This window comes from Eschrichtius robustus, chromosome 2 (assembly GCF_028021215.1).
Source record: "Eschrichtius robustus isolate mEscRob2 chromosome 2, mEscRob2.pri, whole genome shotgun sequence".
In the NCBI taxonomy this organism is placed as follows: domain Eukaryota; kingdom Metazoa; phylum Chordata; class Mammalia; order Artiodactyla; family Eschrichtiidae; genus Eschrichtius; species Eschrichtius robustus.
The window spans coordinates 61,127,982-61,152,551 of NC_090825.1; the positions used below are offsets into that span (position 1 = coordinate 61,127,982).

Consider the following 24,570-nt stretch of genomic DNA (forward strand, 5'->3'; position numbering starts at 1 on the left):
TCTAGTGAGGAAAAAAAACAGAACGGATGCCAAGAGGTGGCGCAGTGGTTGAGAATCCGCCTGCCAATGCAGGGGACACAGGTTTGAGCCCTGGTCCGGGAAGATCCCAACTAAGCCCATGGGCCACAACTACTGAGCCTGCGCTCTAGAGCCCGCGAGCCACAACTACTGAAGCCCGTGCCCCCTAGAGCCCATACTCCACAACAAAAGAAGCCACGGCAATCAGAAGCTGTGCACTGCAACGAAGAGTAGCCCCCGCTCGCCGCAATTTGAGAAAGCCTGCACGCAGCAACGAAGACCCAACGCGGCCAAAAATAAATTAATTAATTAAAAAAAAAAAAAAGAATGCCTCCTAAATTAGTGCAGGCCTTGCAACAGAAGTGGTGACTCTTCTACTGAGGGACTGGAACAGAAGCAGGGACAGAGTCTGTGACAACAAATGGTTGGGATTAAGGCAAGATAGGTTCATCTGTCCTTTCCTCCTCCTCCTCTTTCTTCCACACCACCCCCACCCCCAAGCAAAGAACAGCACTGAATAGGATAAGAGTGGAGAGGTGATGGGGAGGGTTAAAGAAAGACAGCATTCTTCCTTACTTCTGATACAGAGGATCAGATCTCAATAGGACACTGAAATGGAGAGGAAAAAAGGGGGTAAAAAGTAAGCCGAAAGCAACAAAATTTACAAAAAACAAACAAAAAACAGAGAGAGACAGAAGGGAAGGAAGGAAATTCCTAGCCAGTTCAGTAAAGGAAATCTTTCCTTACATTATACATAATAGGTACACCTAAATTAGAGATTAGAGAAATGATATCAGTTAGTACTCAATTATAAGTAACACGATTTCAATTCAAGGGATTTAACCAGTACAGGGAGTTTTTGGCTCATGCAACTAAAATCCAGGGGAGGATCTGCTTCAGGGTTGCCTGATCCAGCAGACATATTATGAAATTTCTTTTCGTCTCTTCATTCTGCCACCCATAGTACAAGCTTCATCTCAAGGCCAGATTCCCTAGTGCCAAAAGAAAGCTGCAGCCACAGTCAATTACATGGAAGAAAGCACATCTGTCCCAGAATTCTAAGCAAGAGTTCTGAAGTGTAACTTGCTTAGATCAGCCTAAATCACATGCCCATGCTGAATCAATTCCTGTAACCAGGAAATGGAATCTGATTGGCTAGATTCACTCAGAGACCCATTCCTAAAGCTAGAAGTGGAGCAGTTTCCCTCAAAGAACATAAGCTACGTGCATGTGGTAAAAAAAAGGTGGACACTGGAATGAAAACACAGGTATACATCAAGAGAAGAAAAAATAGATACTGAGGAGGCAGACACAGTGTTCACCCCAAGATGTTCAAAATGAAGATTCAGAGTCATCGCAAAATATTATGTACAGTATTGCCCATTCAAAAGACAGAAAATCATTAGAATCATTCTTCTTACAAACAAAAGCCAAACTGGCTCCTGAGACTACTTCTATTTAATCTAGTACTAGAAATGTTAGTTTAAAAAGAGTAATATAAATACAGAAAATATTGTATATTTGAAAGTTGCTAAGACCTATATACTTTCTAATACCAATAGAAAATACAAAAGATGATATAAATAAATAAAAATTAAACATCTCACCCTTGGTTGGGGGGGACAGGTAAAGAAGACTGAAAGTATGTATGTCTGCTAGATTTTTAAACCTATGGCGGTAACAATTACAAAACATATGGTATCAGATTATTATCAACAATAAATTAAAATCTTTCTCTAGAAATGCTGTACCAAACTTAATAACTTAAAGTATCATAAATCAGAATTAACAGAAATGATTATCTCAAAAAGATTCTGTACTCCTATGTTCACTGCAGCATTATTCACAATAGCTAAGACATGGAAACAACCTCAGTGTCCACTGACAGATGAATGGATAAATAAATGTGGCTTAAAACATAAATGTAAGTCTAAGAAAGGAGGTCTTTTGCCTATTTTTCTTTAGGTCTTCCGTCCATTTTTTGATTGGACTTTTTTTTGTTATTGAGTTGTATGAGTTGTTTGTCTATTTTGGAAATTAAGCCCTTGTTGGTCACATCATTTGCAAATATTTTCTCCCAACCCATAGGCTGTCTTCATTTTGTTGATGGTTCCCTTTGCTATGCAAAAGCTTCTAAGTTTGATTAGGTCCCATTTGTTTATTTTTGCTTTTATTTCTATTACCTTGGGAGACTGACCTAAGAATACATTGCTACGATTTATGTCAGAGAATGTTTTGCCTGTGTTTCTTCTAGGACTTTCATGGTGTCATGCCTTATACTTAAGTCCTTAAGCCACTTTGAGTTTATTTTTGTGTATGGTGTGAGGGTGTGTTCTAACTTCATTGATTTACATGCAGCTGTCCAACTTTCCCAACACCACTTGCTGAAGAGACTGCCTTTTCCCTATTGTATATTCTTGCCTCCTTTGTTGAAGATTAGTTGACCATAGGTGTGTGGGTTTACTTCTGGGCTCTCTATTCTGTTCCATTGATACATATGGCTGTTTCTGTGCCAGTACCATGCTGTTTTGATTACTGTAGCTTTGTAGTATTGCCTGAAGTCTGAGAGGGTTATGCCTCCAGCTTTGTTCTTTTTCCTCAGGATTACTTTGGCAATTCTGGGTCTTTTATGGTTCCATATAAATTTTAGGATTATTTGTTCTAGTTCTGTGAAAAAAGTTGTGGGTAATTTGATAGGGATCACATTAAATCTGTAAATTGCTTTGGGTAGTATCACCATTTTAACAATGTTAATTCTTCCAATCCAAGAACATGAGATATCTTTCCATTTCTTTGAATTATCTTTAATTTCCTCCATTAATGTTTTATACTTCTCAGCATATGTCTTTCACCTCCTTGGTCAGGTTTATTCCTGAGTATAAAAAAAACAAATGTATACACAGACACACACATACCTACACCTAAACACCTACACACCCACCCACCCACACACACACTGGAGTATTATTCAGCCACAAAAAAAAGAAGGACCTGCTATTTGGGCCAACATGGACAAACTTTGAGGGCATTATGCTAAGTGAAATAAGTCAAACAGAGAAAGACAAATACTGTATGATCTCACTTATATGTGGACTCTAAAAAAGCCACACTCATAGTTTTGGTTTGGTTTAGTTTGGTTGCCAGAGTTGAGGGACAGAATTGGGGAGAATTGGGTGAAGGTGACCAAATGGTACAAGCTTCCAGTTATAACATAAATAAGTACTGGGGATGTAATGTACAGCATGGTAACTGTAGTTAACAATACTATATTGTATATTTGAAAGTTGCTAAGAAAGTAGATCTTTAAAGTTCTCATCAGAAGAAAAAGATTGTAACTATGTGAGGTGATGTTAACTAAACTTACTGTGGTAATCATTTTGCTATATATATATTGCAAACCATTATGTTGTAAACTTTGAATAAATATAATGTTATATCTCAATTATATCTCAATAAAACTGGAAAAAACTAAAGAATTAACATAACATGGAAATGAATCATTTAAAAATATTGTTGGCCTTCTTTGGCCTCAGCTCCTGAGCAACCAGAACCAAAATGGTTTTTAGCACCCACTATACAGACTGCTGTCTGCAGACCTCCTCTCTCAGCTCCCAAGCATCCAACATTGAATGCACAGTCCTGGAAATGGATAGGGTTGCCCTTTCCAAAGGAAGCCCCCTTCCCACCAGGTAAAAACCCTGGGCTGCCTGAGGGATGTACATTATTCTACACAAGGAGGAAGGAGGTGATTAAGTATGTGGTTGTGGGACTGGAGCCTCACATCCCCTTTACACTCCTTTCTGTGGGGATGCTTATATTAAAAGATAATCAGGATTTCACTGGTGATTTGGAAAACACCAAATCAGGTATAAGGTAACAACTTCGGAAAACAGTTGTTACTTTATAAATTATAAAGAACACTGACGTACCTTATGACCCAACAATTCCATTCCTGGATAAACACTCAAGAAAACTTTTCATGCATCATTAGTAAAAACGTGAACAAGAATGTACATAGAAACATAGTAACTGAACAATCCAAATGCCCATCAATAGAAGAATGGATAAATTGTGGAATTATCACACAATGGAATATTACAAAATAGTCAATACTGCATCTAAATGTAAAAACATGGATGAATCTTACCAACATAACACTGAGTGAAAAATAGTTAAGTCCCAGAAAATATCCTTCTTACAAACTAAAAAGTAACTAAACAATATATACCTTAGTAATATACAAATAATACAATTATATAAAATAAAAAAGCAAGGAAATAATAAAAACAAGATTAAAAACAATTACCTCAGACGGGGGGAGGAGCACAAAATTAGACATGTTATTATCATTTTAGTTCTTGTGTTAGGTGATGGGTTCATATTAATATATTATTTAAAAATAAATATAGGAATACAACAAATGAGAGCTGTGCATGAACCAAGATGTGTAGCATAAACCAAGGATTAAGATTAATTTAATTCTGTACAACTAAGACCCAAAGAAAGAAAATTTGTTGGGGCAACAAATTTGGATCCACTCCTCACAGCACATCTTAAATCTTCCATCTTTGTTTTTGACTCTATGGTCACCTATTTTTTTCTTAAATTGAAGTATACTCGATTTACAGTGTTGTGTTAGTTTCAGGTGTACAGCAAGTGACTTCAGTTTCACATATATATACACACACACATTTTTTTTTTTCTTTTTCAGATTCTTTTCATTATAGGTTATTACAATATATTGAATATAGTTCCCTGTGCTATATACACTAGGTTCTTATTATTTATCTATTTTATATATAGTAGTGTGTATCTGTTAATTGCAAACTCCTAATTTATCCTTCTCACACCCTTTCCCCTTTGATAACCATAAGTTTGTTTTCCATGTCTGTGAGACTGTTTCTGTTCTTGAGTAAGTTCATTTGTATCATTTTTTTAGATTCTACATATAAGTGATATCACGTGATATTCATCCTTCTCTGTCTGACTTACTTCACTTAGTATGTTAATCTCTATGTCCATCCATGCTGCAGAAAATGGTATTATTTCATTCTTTTTTACGGCTGAGTTATCCATTGTGGTATGTGTGGTGCGTGTGTGTGTACATACACACACACATACATACATATATACACATCTTCTTTATCCATTCCTCTGTCAATGGACACTTAAACTGCTTCCATGCCTTGGTTATTCTAAATAGTGCTGCTATGTACATTGGGGTGCATGTATCTTTTCAACTTAGAGTTTTCACCTTTTCCAGATATATGCCCAGGAGTGGGGTTGCTGGATCATATGGTAACTCTGTTTTTAGTCTTTTAAGGGACCTCCATACTGTTCTCCATAGTGACTGCACCAATTTACATCCCACCAACAGTGTAAGAGGGTTCCTTTTTCTCCACACCCTCTCCAGCATTCATTATTTGTAGACGTTTTGATGATGGCCATTCTGACTGGTATGAGGTTGCACTTCATTGATTTGTATTTCTCTAATAATTGGCGATGTGGAGCATCTTTTCATGTGCCTGTTGACCATCTGTATGTCTTCTTTGGAGAAATGTCTGTTAAGGTCTTCTGCCCATTTTTTGATTGGGTTGTTTGTTTGTTTTTTGTTGAGCTGTATGAGCTGTTTGTATATTTTGGAAATTAAGCCCTTGTCAGTCGCATCCCTTGCAAAGATTTTCTCACAGTCTGTAGGCTGTCTTTTCATTTTGTTCTTGATTTCCTTTGCTGTGCAAAAGCTTGTAAGTTTGATAAAGTCCAACTTGTTTATTTTTGATTTTATTTATCTTGCCTTGGGAGACTGATCTAAGAAAGTATTGCTACAATTTATTTCAGAGAATGTTTTGCCTACGTTCTCTTCTAAGAGTTTTATGGTGTCATGTCTTATATTTAAATCTTTAAGCCATTTTCAGTTTGTGTATGGTGTGAGGGAGTGTTCTAATTTACATGTGGCTATCCAGCTTTCCCAACGCCACTTGCTGAAGAGACCTCTTTTCTCCATTGTACAGTCTTGCCTCCTTTGTTGAAGATTAATTGACTGTAGATAATAGGTTTATTTCTGGGATCTCTATTCTGTTCCACTGATCCATATGTCTGTTTTTGTTCCAGTACCACACTGTTTTGATTACTGTAGCTTTGTAGTATTGTCTGAAGTCTGGGAGGATTATGCCTCCAGCTTTGTTCTTTTTCCTCAGGATTACTTTGGCAATTCTGGGTCTTTTGTGGTCCCATATAAATTTCAAAGTAAAAACAAAAACAAAACAAAAAAGAACAACCCTTTAAAATCACGTCAAATAAATAAAGAAATAAATAAAATACCTAGGAATAAACTTGTCCAAGGAGGTGAAAGACTTATACACTGAGAACTATAAAACACTGAGAACTACAGAACACTGATAAAGGAAATTAAAGATGTTTCAAAGAAATGGAAAGATAGTCCATGCTCTTGGATTGGAAGAATTAGTATTGTTAAAATAGCCATACTACCCAAAGCAATCTACAGATTTAATGTGATCCTTATCAAATCACCCAGGACATTTTCCACAGAACTAGGAACAAATAATCCTAAAATTTTTATGGTCACCTATTTTTAAAAGTTAATAGCAATATTCATTTCAGCGATGGAGGAAAAAACTGATTATGGGAAAGTGCAGTGTAGTCTGATGAACCAAGTAATGTTTGGGGAAATTTTTCCATAAAGGTATCTTTAAAAATAGTTTCAGCACTTATAGGGGTTTCACCTCTGGGGAAATATACATGTGAAATACTTTATTCACTAATAATGTAAGTAAGGTTCTAGAGTGCTTCTTCTGTTAGAATTACCTAAAAACAATTCAAAAATCTGTCTCCTTTTTTGACATAACCTGAGTCACTGCTAGTCACCCCAACTTAAATTCTCCATTCCAACCAACAAAACATCTTGCTGATGTCACCTGGATCTCAACTCTATCCTCAACTCCCATCCAGTCATTCAACAAACAATGCTGAGCACCTAGTATATACTAGACAGTATGCTAAATGTACAAACATGGAGAAAACAGTTTTGCACTTCCAGAAGCTCAAAGAGCTGTACAATACTTCTAAAAGTATGATTAGAGGAACATATATAACAGAATTATGTAAAGGCATTGTAAAACGCACAAATTCTTGGATCCTGCCCCACACTTACAGAATTAGAATCTTAGGGGGTAAAGCCTGAGTAAATGTGTTTTTTAAAAGTTCCCACGTTAAAATTAAAAATTAATTTAAAGTACCCAAGTTAATTCTTTTACACAATAAAGTTTGAGAATTATTGTTATAGTACAGTAGTTCTCAAACTCTTTGGTCTCAAAATACTTTTAAAAATTACTGAGAGCCTATGATTCTGATTGGCACTAATTCCAACATATGAGTTTTTTCCCCCCATACCAAGCGATTCTCTGACACCAGTTAGGTGGCCTACAATTTAACTCAATCCTGACACTATCTACTTAAAGACAGTACCAGATTCCACGGATTAAGGGCTCAGTCCCACAAGACGCACCCACTTTGGATGCCAATCAGAAGCCCAGGTTGTTACCTATGCTTTTGACCGACTGGCTATAAATCAGAGGTTCCCAGGAACCACTCCCTGACTTAGATTAATTTGCTAAAGCAGCTCAAAGAACTCAGAAAGCCAGTTTACTCACTGGATTACGGGTTTATTACAAAGGATATTAATCAACAGACAGATGTACAGGACTGGGTTCCAAGCACGGGAACTTCTGTCACTGAGGAAATTTCAAGGGTTTTAGGAGCTCTCTGTCAAGAATGGGGAGGAAGACGAAATATATATTTCTTACTATAAATTACAATACCACAGGACCTCAAAGAACTTTTGGTTATGTGAATTATATATATTAATATTTACTGTATTAGAAATTAAAACTGGGAAATCACAAAAATATTTTAATTAAAAATGTAGTATTTGTTAATTCACTTAAAAACAACAAAATAAATGTACATGTTAACAAAAATAACCTATTTTATGAAAAATAACAATATTTTCCAAAATGAAAAAATTTAGTGAGAAGAATGGCAATGCTTCACATTTTTGCAAATCTTTTAAATGTCTAGATTAACAGAAGCATCTGGATTCTTATATCTGCTTCTTCATTCAATCTGTTACAATATCACATATCATTACAGTCTCTGGAAAACTCCACTATACAATTTTGTGCAAATGAAAGTGAAAAAGGCAAATAATGTCTCAGTATTACTATGAAAATAACTTTGACCTTGCAAACACCCTGAAAGGGTGTCAGAGACCGCCAGGGGCCCCTGGACCATACTTTGGAAACCAACGGTCTAATGAAAGGAATAGATAATTACAGTAATCCCCCCTTATCTGAGGTTTCAGTTACCCACAGTCAACTGCAGTCTGAAAATATCAAATGGAAAATTCCAGAAATAAACAGTAAGTTTTAAATTGCATGCACGTTCTGAGTACTGTGATGAAATCTCATACTGTACTGCTTTGTCCCACCCAGGATGTGAATCATCAACACTGTATACACTACCCACTTGTTAGTATAGGAAAAAACATAGTAGATACAGAGTTTGGTACTATCTGCAGTTTCAGGCACCTATTGCAAGTTTTTGAACATATCCCCCACGGATAAGAGAAGGCTACTATACAAAGTTCTTTGAGAACACAGAGAAGGGAGACAGACAGGAAACTTCTGCAGAGGTGGTGACATCTCCTGAGACTTGAGCCCAAATCCTTACACACTAGATAGGCCCTGTAGGATCTATATCTTCTCCCTCCTACTTTTCAAGGTGTCTCCTACCCCTCCTCCTCTTTCTCACTTGGTTGCTCCTCCTCAAACTGGCCAATCTTTCTCTCTTCTTCAAGTCTTTGTATCTACTGTCCTTTTTGTCTGAAAGGCTCTTCCCCCATACAGTCCATGGCTCTTCTTGGCCATACCTGGCCATCATGAAGATTAAGGACAGCTATACCCTTGTATACCTGTAATCCATTCAGGGCCCATTCCTTAGAAAATTCTGCCTTATACTAACTGTTATATATGTGCACTAGAAGCCATATTTAACAAAGTACATGGTAGCATCATTTGTAAAAGTGGAAAAAAATAAAACTAAATATCCATCAACATGAGAATGAAACAAAACACTAGTAAATTCATGCAACAGAATGAATTAGAGCTGAATGTTTCAACATGAAGAAATCTCAAGAACAGTAATATGCACAAAAAGTAGGTTAAAGAAAGATTCCTATGACACTACTTATAATTTTTAAATTTTAAATTAATCTATATTTTGATAGGTAATACACGATTCAAAATTATAAGAATTTTCTCCCATCCCTGTCCTCCAGTTATACAGTTTCTCTCCCAGGAACAACCAAAGTGACCAGTTTCCTATGTATCCTTCCAGATATATTTTATGTTACACAAAAATATAAGTGTTGTTAAGTGTGCAGAATACTTTAATATGGTTCATGTATATCTACATATAAAATAGAAGTTTAAAAATACGTGTGGAAATGATAAAGACCAAATTCAGAATAATAATTACTAACAGGCAAAGAAGAAAAAGAACAAACTTAGAAAGGGGCACTTCAAATGTACCTGTATTGTTTCATTTCAGGTTTATTGTGTTTTCTCTAGATTTTTTTCATACATGAAATAAAATTTTTTCTTCATAAAATAAATAGATGAAAAGGATCAGATTTGAGAAAATAATTAGTTTGGTGTCAGACGGAGTTTGAAACCAGAGCATACTAAGGACATAAATTCAATACTTTAAAATGAGTCTAAAGCTCAAGAGAAAGCTGGAGATTGGGGATTTATATAAAGAGATACTTGCAGTTCTAAGAGTAAATATTTAGATATATGCACCCTATATAACAGAGCACAAATTCCTTAAGGACTGGGCCCAAAACTCTGCCATATTACGTTCCCCTGAAATATCACCTACTGCCCATAATGAGATGTCAATTTACCTATATCCTTACTATTTTTCTTAGGTTTCAGAAATAACATCCTGGTATGGGTGAGCCTATTTATTTATGTAAGTAACTTAACAATAGGCAGTTACAACACACACACACACACACATACACACACGTCTATTAAATTAGAATCAAAGGGAGACAGTGTTCTGGTTAGTTTTAGGTAAACTACAAAGCCTTATTTATTTTTTTAATTAATTCATTCATTCATTCATTTTTGGCTGCGTTGGGTCTTCCTTGCTGCATGCAGGCTTCCTCTAGCTGCAGCAAGTGGGGGCTACTCTTCATTGTGGTGCACAGGCTTCTCATTGCAATGGCTTCTCTTGTTGCAGAGCACGGGCTCTAGGTGCGTGAGCTTCAGTAGTTGTGGCACGCGGGTTCAGTAGCTGTGGCTCGCGGGCTCTAGAATGCAGGCTCAGTAGCTGTGGAACAGGGGCTCAGATGCTCCGCGGCATGTGGGATCTTCCCAGACCAGCGCTGAAACCCGTGTCCCCTGAATTGGCAGGCGGATTCTTAACCACTGCGCCACCAGGGAAGTCCCTCAAAACCATTTTTAGATTGAACTTATTAATAATTAAAAATGTTTCTAGAGCTTCCCCGGTGGCACAGTGGTTAAGAGTCTGCCTGCCAATGCAGGGGACACGGGTTTGAGCGCTGGTCTGGGAAGATCCCACATGCCGTGGAGCAACTGAGCCCCTGCGCCACAGCTACTGAGCCTGCGCTCTAGAGCCCGCAAGCCACAGCTACTGAGCCTGTGTGCCTACAGCCCATGCTCTGCAACAAGAGAAGCCACCGCAATGAGAAGCCTGTGTACTGCAAGGAAGAGTAGCCCCCGGTCGCTGCAACTAGAGAAAGCCCACGTGTGACAACGAAGACCCAATGCAGCCAAAAATAAAAAACTAAATTTATAAAAAAAAATTAAAATGTTTCTACAATAGACTAGTTTCCTTTCTAGGTAAAAGAAAATCCTGTGAAACTGTTAACTTTTAAAGAAATCCCTGATATAAATATATTTTCTTATCTTTCATTTCTCCAATAAAAATACTATCCTGACAAAAGTCTTTAATTGAGGATTGTGATTACTTGCAGCTGTTTTATTGCTTTTCCTTTTTATAAATGTATTTATTTTATTTCATTTATTTTTGGCTGTATCGGGTCTTCGTTGGTGTGCACAGGCTTTCTCTAGTTGCAGCAAGCCGGAGCTACTCTTCGTCGTGAGGCGCGGTGCATGGGCTCTAGGCATGCGGGCTTCAGTAGTCGCAGCACGTGGGCTCAGTAGTTGTGGCTCGTGGGCTCTAGAGCTCAGGCTCAGTAGTTGTGGCTCATAGGCTTAGTTGTTCCATGGCATGTGGGATCTTCCCAGACCAGGACTTGAACCCGTGTCCCCTGCATTGGCAGGCGGATTCATAACCACTGTGCTGCCAGGGAAGCCCTTTATTGCTCTTTTGAAGTTTAACTGGAGTATTCAGCAACCTCTCTCCTTTCAAAGTCTCTCACTTTTAGTGATAAAAGCAAACTTCAATTATAGGAGGGGGAACAGACTCTTGAGCTGTTCCCCCCTCATATAAGTGACCTCTTTTCTGGTTTTCTCCATTCCTCCACTCAATTTGCAAATATGTATTAAATGCCTGTTTTGTTATAAGCTATGTATTATACACCATTTCTCTGGTCCCTAAAAGGATGAGAAGAACTGCTTGACCTTAAGAAAATCTTTGTATATCTTATATAGTGCAAAGTCCTTAGAACTTAACGTCCTAGGTTTGAGATGAAAATTACTGTACTAGTAACCTAAGTTGAATTACACTTCAGTAGAATTATAGGTCTTCAAAAGCTTCATAGAGTACAGACATATTTCAGGCAATGGATGCATATTAAAAGCATGTCATTTTAGTACTGTTCAGAAGCTGAGGATCATTTAGTGGAGAAATAGATGCCTACTTGTTTATAGACAAATAAACCCTGAGTTAAAGCATATGTATACACATAAGGCTCCATAAAATATTTCTTTAGCACAGGTGAAAGGATATCAACAACAAAGGGGGAACTCAATTAAAAACAAAATATTAAGAAGGATTTGAAAATAATTATAATCTAGCATTAGCACTGCAGGGATGTCTTCTGACAGTTTTGGTGAATCATTTATAGATTTTAGAATAAGGGCTCTTAAACACTCACTCACTTGACTACTCTTCCCTACGATAAACTTTATGGAAGTGAAATAAGAGGGAAACTGGCCTTGACACATTGTGTCCTCTACGTTTGTGTCTCTATTCTTGCCCTGCAAATAGGTTCATCTGTACCATCTGTCTAGATTCCACACATATGCGTTAATATACGTTATGTTTTTTTCTTTCTGGCTTACTTCACTCTGTATGACAGACTCTAGGTCCATCCACATCTCTACAAATGACCCAATTTTGTTCCTTTTTATGGCTGAGTAATATTCCACTATATATATGTACCACATCTTCTTTATCCATTCACCTGTCATTGGACATTTATGTTGCTTCCATGTCCTAGCTATTGTAAATAGTGCTGCAATGAACATTGGGGTACATGTGACTTTTTGAATTATGGTTTTCTCAGGTTATATGCTGGGTCATATGGTACTTCTATTTTTAGTTTTTTAAGGAAACACCATACTGTTCTCCACAGTGGCTGTATCAATTTACATTCCCACCAATAGTGCAAGAGGGTTCCCTTTTCTCCACACCCTCTCCAGTATTTATTGTTTGTAGATTTTTTGATGATGGCCATTATCACAGCAAGATCTTTTCTGACCCACCTCCTAGAGTAATGAAAATAAAACCAAAAATAAGCAAATGGGACCTAATTAAACTTAAAAGCTTTTGCACAGCAAAGGAAACCATAAACAAGATGAAAACACAACCCTCAGAATGGGAGAAAATATTTGTAAATGAAGCAACAGACAAAGGATTAATCTCCAAAATATACAAACAGCTCAGGCAGCTCAATATCAAAAAAACAAACAACCCAAATCAAAAAATGGGCGGAAGATACAGTATTTTTTAAGGTGTTAAAAATACAGGGTCACTGATATAAACAGAGATATTTTGCTGGGGCTTCAAAGCAGGGAATCAACATCTCAGCAATTTAAAGAAAAATGGCCATTACAAAGTCCTGCAGATTAATCCAAATCACAAGCTTCATGTTCCTCCCTTCTCCCTCCACAGCCAATCAGTGAAAATGACAAAGAACTAAAAGCAAGTTTTTATCACAATTTAAAAGACAGCAAGGACCTTCCCTGATGGTTCAGTGGTTAAGACTCCGCGCTTCCAATGCAGGGTACGTGGGTTCGATCCCTGGTCGGGGAACTAAGATCCCACATGCCGTGTGGCACAGCCAAAAAAAAAAAGAAGTTTAAAAGAAAGCAAGTTCCAGGGTCCCTCCTGGAGAGACTACACTGTTTATACTTCTACAGAATGATTATGATGATAATAATGACAGCAGTTAACATATACTGAACATACATATCAGGCATTTGGGCTTAGTGCTTTAAATGATTACCTTACAATTCTCTGAACAACAGATACTATCATTAACCCATTTTCCAGCTAAGAAAACTCGGGCTTTTAAAGGTTAAATAACTTGCTCAGGGTCACCTATGTAGTAAGTGGAGCCTGGGATTCCATCTGTTTAACTCCAACTGCAGCAATAACTATACTATTATGCTGTCACATCATAATCGATTCAGTAGCTCCCTACTGCTTATCAGGTCAAAAATCCTTATAGAGTAAGGCTTCATCCATGCCTTTGTTCACTGGAAAGACTTCTGTTGAGCATTTATTATATGTCAACACCATACCAGGTGCTTCAACAATAGAGGTTCTGAGTGAGGCTGCTAAATAAGTGATCTTTGGATCAGTCATTGTTATTTTAAAATGAGCTCTATTTGGGTACATTAAACAGCATCACAGTTGGAATTATGTTCTTCTATAATTGTATTGTTGGAAATGGAATGTTGAAATAGGAAGACCACACATCTAAGCATTTATATCCTAAATAGTTCTGGACTACTATTTTTAACAAAATTTTCCAACCTGGCTTACTACAAATTCTTAAAATTTTCTATCAAACAAAAAAATGCAATGAAAACACAGAACACACCTACATGCACACACAGGGGTCGAAGGATCTTTCATTTCCACATTCAACTTGCAGAATAATACAGGCTATGCTGGGAAAACCATGGTCATGAGTGGCCTTAGCTTTCCTCCTTTCCAGCTTAAAGAGACATCTGGTTGCCAGCTGTGTAGCTCCTACGAGTCAATGCTTGCCAAGTAGTTGGCAGAAGGTGGGGAAGAGCTGACCACTTGCAATCCATTTTGACAGTGACTCTGACCATCACTTTGGAGAACTGGATACATTACAGACACTCCAAAAGGAGGTGGCTAAATTTCACGGTAGGAAGTTGGCCATTTTGGCTGAACTTACTTTAACTCACATCAAAGTGCTATGATGTGGAAGAAGAGGAGAATACACGAAAAGATACAAAGCTACTAAAGCTTACAAGAATAATTTACAAGGCTATGTCCCTAAACTCTCCCAGACACTGTCCACCATATTTCTATCCATAATTACTTTAAAAAGGAGAAGCGTATATACAACTACAGCTAAACGGGTAAAACTATATCTCCATGTCTATGTAAGTACATGTGTCATTCATATTTTTCACTTTCACGTCAGTATAAAATATATAATCCGCATACATATACATAATGTACATCACTATAACATGTATTATATATATAAATACATATGTTTGTCACTATAACATATATATAAATACATATATTTAACTGTGGCGATTTTACTTACCTTTTATGTTTTTTTATGCCTGCTGTACAATATATATGTTATATATATCATACACAGTTGTATATTAGAAGTATGAGTATACAAATCAATTTTCACTGCAAAGTAAAGGAGCTGTTACAGTGGAGGATTACTGGACTGAATGTCAATATTATGACATAGTATGAGTGTGTTTCATGTTTGGTAATTGCAATAATTGTTGCTTTTGTTGTGGTCAAAAAAAAAAAAAAAAAGAAACTGGAAAAAAAAAAAGAAGTATGAGTATAAACAAACTTAGGAAGATGCCACAGTTTGGAAAAGGTGCTTGCTTTATTTAAAAAAAAAAAAAAATCAATACAATTTCCCCACAGACCCATGATGTAAAATTCTATAATCAAGCCTTGTAGATTTGTAATTATGGTATGTCAGCTACATTTAAACACGAGTGTTAAAAGATTGTTAAAGTTAAACTAACACAATTGCAGTGTGAATTGTCCTAGTCTCATTCTAATCTACTGGTGTCACTTTCATTTAATCAGAGGAAAACTACGAGCCAATGTCAGTGCTATTTCCAATGCCCTAACATTCTTTGTTCACATTGGATTTTAAGCCATTACCAATCTAAAATGGTTATAAAAAGATGTATTTCAGAAAGCATTTTTACTCAATTAATTCACTCACCAGTGGACATTTTTAGCAGGCTTTATTGAAAATAAGTTGGCTTTAAAGTTATTAAATAACCTTTTATGTTAAATGAATGAAAACATTTTGTTCTTGCAGAAGAATTTCTTGAATTTACCATAAATACAACTTAAGAAAAGAAAACCCCTTATTGTATAAACAGAAATCATACTTGGAAACTTATGGTAGACATATGTCATTTAGCTGAAATAACATATCAGCATTTAAAACATCAAGGCTATTTTTTTCTTCTGCTTTAGTGAAAAATGGGGGAAAGACAGTATCTTCAAAAAATGGTATTGAGCAAACTGGACAGCTACCTGCAGAAGAATCAAACTGTACTACTTTCTCATACCATATACAAAAATGAACTCACTATGAATTAAAGACTTAAAAGTAATACCTGAAACCATAAAACTTCTAGAAGAAAAAATAGGCACTACGCTCTTTGATGTCAGTCTTAGCAAGATCTTTTTGGATTTGTCACCTTGGGCAAGGGAAACAAAAACAAAAATAAACAAATGGAACTAATCAAAGTAAACACCTTTCGCAAAACAAAGCAAAACTATCAACAAAATGAAAAGGCCACCTACTCAACAGGAGAAGGTATTTGCAAACATATATCTGATAAGGAGTTAATATCCAAAATATACAAAAAACTCACATAACTCAAGATCAAAAAAACAAACAACCTGATTAAAAAATGGGCAGAGTACCTGAAGAGACATTTTTCCAAAGAAGATATACATATGGCCAACAGGCACATGAAAAGATGCTCAACATCACTCATCATCAGGGAAATGCAAATTAAAACTACAGTATCACCTCACACCTGTCAGAATGGCTAGTATCAAAAAGAAAACAAATAACAGGGCTTCCCTGGTGGCGCAGTGGTTAAGAATCTGCTCCGGGAAGATCCCACATGCCGCGGAGCAACTAAGCCCATGCACCACAACTACTGAGCCTGCGCTCTAGAGCCCACGAGCCACAACAACTGAGCCCACGCACCGCATTTACTGAAGCCAGTGCGCTCTAGAGCCTGTGCTCGGCAACAAGAGAAGCCCGCGCACCGCAACGAAGAGTAGCCCCCGCTCACCGCGACTAGAGAAAGCCTGCGCATAGCAACGAAGACCCAACACAGCCAAAAATAATACATTAATATAAATAAATTTTAAAAAAAGAAAACAAATAACAAACGTTGGTGAGGATGTGGAGAAAAAGGAACCCTTGTGTACTGCCGGTGGGAATGTAAATTGGTGCAGCCACTATAGGAAACAGTATGGAGATTCCTCAAAAAATTAAAAATAAAACTACTATACAATCCAGCGATTCCACTCTTGAGTATTTACCCGAAGAAAACTAAAATACTAATTCAAAAAGATATATGCACTCCGATGTTCTCTGCAGCACTTACAATAGCCAAGATAGGGAAGAAACCTAAGTGCCCATGAACAGATGAATAAAGAAAATGTGATTGATATATATATTTATAATTACTTATACATACACACACAATGGAATATTACTCAGCCGTAAAGAAGAATGAAATCTTGTCATCTGTGACAACATGGATGGACTTAGAGGGCATTATGCTAAGTGAAATAAGTCCGACAGAGAAAAACAAATACTGTGTGATTTTACTTATATGTGGGATCTAAAAAACAAAACAAATGAACAAACATAACTAGACAGAAACAGAATCACAGAGAGAACAAACAAGTGGTTGCCAAAGGGGAGGCATGTGGGGGGAAGAGAGAAATAGGTGAGGGAGATTAAGAGGTACAAACTTCCAGTTACAAAATAAATGAGTCACAGGTATGAAAGGTACAGTGTGAATATAGTCAGTAATTATGTAACATCTTTGTATTGTGACAGATGGTAACTAGACTTATCATGGTATCATTTTGAAATACAGAAATGTCAAATTACTATGTTGTATATCAGGAACTACCACAGCGTTGTAGGCCAATTATACTTCAAAAACAAAAAAAACTCACAGAAAAAAAGATCAGATTTGTGGTTACCAAAGGTGGGGAGTGGGGGAGAAGGGGAATTGGATAAAGATAGTCAAAAAGGTACAAACTTCCAGTTATAAGGTAAATAAGTACTACTAGGTATGTAATGAACAACGTGATAAATATAATTAACACTGCTATATGTTATTATGAAAGTCGTAAGAGTAAATTCTGAGTTCTGATCACAAGGAAAAAAATTTTTTTCTATTTCTTTAATTTTGTATCTATGAGATGATAGATGTTCACTAAACTTATTGTCGTAATAATTTCATGATGTATGTAAGTCAAATCATTATGTTGTATACCTTAAACTTATACAGTTGCTGTATGTCAATTATATCTCAATAAAACTAGAAGAAAAAAATCAATGCTGTATCTTCTACTTTAGAGAAAAGTATTTTCTAAATCACCAATAATTTAATACAGAAAAAAAAGCTTCTCTGGCAAAACTTCATATTTACAGGATGCATTTAGGTTTTAAGTAAAGTACAACGTTCAATTCACAGTTGTACTATCAGCAAATAGTCTCCAAATAATCACAGCACACACAAAACAGTGCTATGTTAGCTACTTATGTAAGTACTAATACGAATCACCCTGGTTTGCTTGGGACTTTCCCAACTTTAGCACTGTAGGCTCCACATCCTGGAAACCCTTCTGTCCCAGGTAAACCCAGACAACTAATGTCAGCGAGACATTGGGGGGCGGGGTGAGGGGGAAGATTTACAGTTCTGCACTGGAAAAGAAGAAATTTGGAGTCATATCTGGTAACTCCTTGCTAGGGCTGCCAGATTAGCTGTGCCCAGTCACATATAAGTAGGTCTAGCAATCTGGAACATGGATTTAAATCTTTATTTTTATTTTTTTTCACACACACATACACACTTTATTTATTTATTTATTTACACTGAAGTATAGTTGATTTACAGTGTTGTGTTAGTTTCAGGTGTACAGCAAAGTGATTCAGATATATACATATACATATATATGTTCTTTTTCAGATTCTTTTCCATTATATGTGATTACAAGATATTGAATATAGCTCCCTATGCTATACAGTAGGCCCTTGTGTTTATCTATTTTATATATAGTAGTGTGTATATGTTAATCCCAAACTCCTAATATAAGCCCTCAATTATCAAGGATGAACAAAAAGGAGGCTGTGATTATTTCAATAGAAAACTCGAGTAAATCTGACCTTGCTTAATACTGTTTGGCATTGATCATTCAGTTAATCTCAGTAAACTTAGGTCAGGTGGCTATTCCATGCCAGGCACTGAAGACAGAGCAGTGAACAAGACAGTTTCGTCACTGATGTCACTCCCAGTCTCAAGGGAAGATAAGAAGATAAAGAAAAATATTCCAGTGATGTTGATGTAATTTGGTAAAGGATTCAGTCTCATTTGTTAAATATTTGTCGAACATCAAATCTTTAAAAAGAGCCTGCAAGACCCAAACCTACCAACTAATACCCATTAACAATGAGTCACATGTGAACACAGGCTGCTGCTTGAAGAAACTTCGTATATTACCCAGCCCCTAGTGCACACATATCTCTAATCCACAGCCAGAATTAGCCCTGGAAAAACGATCCCATTGCAGGGGAGGAGATATTTGACAAGTCCTACGAGTCAGGAACTCAGTACCAAGTCAGACTCATTGCTGTCTAACTCTCACCTTACAAGCCAGTCCTAGTAACTGGACTCTCCTGTTTCTAGGGGTCTAACCTCTCTCTTGAAATCTATTTCAGGATATCAGATCCTTTGCCTTTGTTACCATGTGAAATAACAAAGTTTCTCTAGGACTAGAGCACTGTGAGTCTTCTGCCTTATTTCCTTAGGGTCTAAAATCACCATTTTGCCAACATGCTGAAATGTGCATCTTCCACTCATTGTTTATCTCTCAGTTGCCAAATACCACCTTTTATTTATTGCCTGTTTCCATACTCCAGTAATATTCCATCTGCCTGTCTACATTTCTTCCTAAAACCCACTACAGGGAACAGCATCGAGGTTCCTCAAAAAACTAAAAATAGAACCACCATATGATCCAGCAATTCCACTCCTGGGTATTTATCTGATGAAAATGAAAACACTACTTCGAAAAGATATATGCACCCCAATGTTCACAGCAGCATTATTTACAATAGCAAAGCTATGGAAGCAACCTAAGCGTCAGTCAACTTATGAATGGATAGAGAAGATGTGATATATGTACACACAAACACACACACACACACACACACACACACACGACAGAATACTACTCAGCCATAAAAAAGAATGGAATTCTGCCATTTGCAACAACATGGATGGACCTACAGGGTATTATGCTTAGTGAAGTAAGTCACACAGAGAAAGACAAACACTATACGTTATCACTAATATGTGGAATCTAAAAAATAAAACACACAAATGAATATAACAGATCAGAAACTGACTTACAGATACAGAGAGCAAGTAACCAGTGGGGAGAGGGAAGGGAATGGGGCAGAATATGGGTAGGGGATTAAGAAGTACAAACTAGTACATATAAAATAAATAAGCTACAAGAATATATTGTACAGCACAGGGAATATAGCCAATATTTTATAATAACTTAATGGAAAATAATTAATAAAAATTTTGAATCACTGTTATACACCTGAAACTAACATTGTAAATCAACTATACTCAATAAAAAAGTCATTTCTCATGACTTTCCATCTAAAGCACTCTTCATTATACCCTGGTACTTCTGCCAAATAGATTTATGAAAATGACATAACCAAAGTAAGTCTAACAAAAGTGAAAACAGAACTTGGGGGTAATAGGGCAAATTATATTTTCAATTACACATCTCAACTCCCCTTCTATTATCACACATTTTAAAAAATACTCTTCTGGGGGGCACTGTAGCTTAAAACAAAAGGTTGTAGATCAGAAACCTTAGTGCTTTTCCCTGCTCTGCCACTAACTAGCACAGTGACCCCGGACAAGTTTACTTTTCCTATTTTAACTTCATTAAACCTCAGTTTCTCATCTGTAAAATGGGAATACAAACCATAGTATTAGTTAGCATTTACTAGTACTTACCACATACTGTTAAACAGAACAGCAGGCGTTTTTTGGAACAACTGCACGAGGCGGGTACTTACTCCATTTTACAAACGAGGAAACTGAGGCACGGTGCAATGTAATATATTCAACAATACATAGTATATGGCAGAATCAAGATTGGAACCCAAGCAGTCTCACTTCAGAAAAGGCTGTACATTTCACTACTACTCATCCTATCTCCTTACCGCCTTAGCAATAATGACAGCTTCTGGAAAGCACAGTGCAATACTGTGCTAAGCCGCGGAGGTAATATCTTAAAAAGTGAATTTATTCTCCCCTTTGCCTTGTCCTTCCTCTGGTGAAAATATCAACACAGGGAGGAAAGGTGGGCAGAGGAAGAAGCCAGAGAGCTAGGATTAGACACGTTTACTGCCAAATAACCTGCTTCTTCAGAAGGCTGTTCATCTTTTCTCTTGGAATGCCTCATCAAAAAGTTTCATCTTTTGGGGTCTGAACAATAAAGGCCTAATAAGCACTCCAGTGTCTCACAGCGGTGAGAATGACGGCGAATTACAGGACTGGCCTACCCAGGATAGTTACTTAAACAGCACCCCACAAGCTCCGGGGCGAGCCTCGGGGAAGCTAGCCGGGGAGTGAGGCCACAGAAGTTTGTCGAGTGTGCTGGAAGTTCACGCCGCAGTTCTTCAGACTGCGAGTCCCGCCTGCCCTGTTAGATGACAGGGCGTCCGCAAGGTCCCATTTCTAATGAGGGCCGGGCTCGCGGCGACCCCCTAAACTTCACAGCGGGCTCGCGCGTCCACGTGAGCGCAGGTAATGGACTGGAAGCGCCCCCCGCCAGCCAGGTTCCGCAGGGAGACCCGGGCAGCGCACTCGGAGATACAACCCCAGCCCGCCCCGCCCTCGAGAGCCAGGCCGCCGCCCCTCTGCCTCCCCGACCGCGGGCGCCGGAGGGGTGGGGCCGCCGCGACCTTCACCGCTCCGCGCCTGGGTTTTAGAGGGGGCAGGCGGGGGGAGGGGAGTGCCCCGGTCCGGTGACTTGGGCACCTGCGCGCCCCCTCCGTTCCCGCCCCGTCCCCACCAGCCGCGGCGCCCCAGGTGAGGCCTGGAGTCCGGGACCCAGCTCGGGCCTGCGCTCCGCCCGGCCTCTCGGGCCGCCACGGGGCGAGGAAGAGGAGGCGGCGGCAGCTGCGCCGCTCCCGGCTCCTTACCGCTTCACCACGCCGGTTTTGATCTTGATCTGCCTCACGCGAGGATCGGCCATGGTCCCTCGAGCGCCGCGGGAATGAGGGGCGGAGAGCCGGGGTAACCGTTGAGGGAGACTGCGCGAAGGAAGCGGGTCTGTAGGCGTAGCCGGCGCGGGCTGGCGCGCATGCGCACACTGCGGCGCGGCCCCGGCGCCACCCTGGCGCTGTTGCCACACCCGCGGGGCGTGGGCCCAGGGTCGCGGGCCGAGGGCGGGCCACCACTCACCCACCTCCGGTCAGTTTCCCGTTCGCAGAAACTGCTTCGTCTAGCTCAAGTAGCCCTCCTTTTTAGTTCTTGAACAGCCCTCCTCTTAGTGTGAATACAAGTTACACTTTTCCCGGTCTCCACAGCCTGGGCGTTTGGGGAAACTTGTGTCTCCCCGGATAGACTGGTTTGGCCGTAACATCGTTTTGCGAGATTATCCGCTGAATGGACGGAGTGACCTAAAAATTGAAGATATTTTCGGTGTCATTATCTTATGTCAAATGGGGTAAAATGATGCAGGTTTAAAGAAATAAACTACCGTCATGCACGCAGTTAAGAAAATCCTTACCCTCTACCTCAGACCTCTGCAAACAATGTTTGTGGATAAATGCACCTAACAAAAGAAACGACTATAGGACTTATTCAAAAATCATTACCTCTAGTGAATCTTAAATATCCAACTTACAAAAATTGAGTGGCATAAAAAAGCTTGGGCTTCGTGGTCAAACAAACCCACTGACCTTTGGTATTAAAGGGGTTTTACCCTTTAATAGCTAACTGACACTGGGCACACAGGCCACTTAACCTCGCTGCTGAGGCTTTTGCCTGGTATGCAAAATAGAAATAATGTCCACTTTACAGAGTAGATATGAAGGTTAAAGCTCAATGCCTGACACATAATACTCAACAGCTTTTGACTATTTTATATTTTCAAAAAATGTGTCTATTGCATAAAATGAGACACACCTCCAGTGAGCTCTGGCAGCCTCTTCCCGACGGAGTCCGCCAAGGAACGCAGGGCAGAGCCTCCTTCCTTTTATGGTTTCTTGGTATCATTCTTCAAAGGCCTGTCTTTACCCTTCCCTACACTTGATTCACTCCTTCTGGCTTTTATGACTAGCTCTGGACAGTTCAAGACCCTGCCAGTTCAGGAACCTTAGTATAAATCCAAGATCAAAACCCACCTCCAGGAGAAAGTCTACTATGACTGACCCCTGCCCATTTAATGCTCCCTGGATACTTCGGAATCACCCAAAATTAATTTTTATTTTTAGTGTATTTCTTTTTTTATTTTTCAATAAATTTATTTATTTATTTATTGGCTGTGTTGGATCTTCGTTGCTGCACGCGGGCTTTCTCTAGTTGCGGCGAGCAGGGGCTACTCTTTGTTGTGGTGTGCAGGCTTCTCATTGCGGTGGCTTCTCTTGTTGAGGAGCATGGGCTCTAAGGCGCGTGGGCTTTAGAAGTTGTGGCACGCGGGCTCAGTAGTTGTGGCTCGTGGGCTCTAGAGCACAGGCTCAGTAGTTGTGGTGCATGGGCTTAGCTGCTCCGCGGCATGTGGGATCTTCCCGGACCAGGGATCGAATCCGTGTCGCCTGCATTGGCAGGCGGATTCTTAACCACTGAGCCACCAGGGAAGCCCTATTTTTGGTATATTTCTTTTAAAAACTATTGTTTGAGTCCTTCATGAGGGTGTGCTCACTCTCTTCATTGGATTATAAACATCTTTAGAGGCAAGAATCTTGTCTTCTATAAATCTTCCTCTCCTAACCTCCACCTGTGTTCTGTACACAGCAGGTGTTAAATTCAGTAAATACTGTCATCTGACTGGTTGGCACACTGAAATAAACTTCAAGTGACACAGCAGACCTATGAAATACTGGGGGGTGGCAGGGCGGGGGAGGTAAAAACAAAACAAAACAGAAAAACCAACAGACTCAACACAGCAAAATGCTACAAACAGGAATCCAGCAGATCATTAATATAAAGTTACTGGGCAACCCCTTAAGGCAAAGAAAAAACAGCAGTGAAACCCACACACCAAAAGATTGTGCTGATAGGGCTCTTGCTATTGTCAAGGATCTTCCTTTAGTCAGGCAACAAAAGCCTTGTAACTCTTCATACTTTCCTTTTTGCCTTGGTTTCCAGAACCTCAGAGCTTAGTTTTGCACTGATTTGCAGGATTTCCCTCAGCCTAGGTTTTTTGATGTAAATACCTAATATCTCCCCAAACCCCCAACTGTACCTCCACCCATTTGCTTTTTTTCTCTTTGTTTTAATGATTTCATATGTGTGAACCAGTAATAAATAAATGTAACATACCAGCCAAAAGACCTGTATATTTCTATATTTATACGAATGTCTATCCTACCGTATTCTTAGTTTCCTATTTAGGACCTCCCAGATGACTTATTTATTTAACGAACACTTTGTATGGGGCTTAATAAGGGATACCACTGTATCCCAGCATGTAGCAATGCCTGGCATATAGTCAGTACTCAATAAATATTTCTTGAATGAATAAATGCTGCTTTAAATCTCTTTTTTTCCATTTAACAATATGTCACGGAGCCTTCTCATTTCAGCAAAAGAGCTACTAAGATAATCTGAAATATCCTATCACCCCCCACCCCATACACACACATACCATCTTTCTCTGGGCCTTGCTCCTTTGGGTCTGGACTTTGAGGAGGTAAACCAACAAGAGGTCATTTTTGTTAGTATGGGAGAGGAGGGCTAACCATAGAAGGCCTGCAAGATC

At 38.7% G+C, this 24,570-nt stretch overlaps 1 protein-coding gene across 1 annotated transcript in view; it reads right to left on the bottom strand.

Moving 5' to 3' along the window:
- Positions 1-21,938, bottom strand: part of TBCA (tubulin folding cofactor A) — a 99,822-nt gene extending 77,884 nt beyond the window's left edge. Inside the window, exon 1 of the mRNA XM_068533551.1 lies at positions 21,788-21,938. Coding sequence (XP_068389652.1) covers positions 21,788-21,840 — 53 coding nt within the window. The 5' untranslated portion in view covers positions 21,841-21,938. The remainder of the gene's footprint in view (positions 1-21,787) is intronic.
- Positions 21,939-24,570: the final 2,632 nt, after the last annotated feature.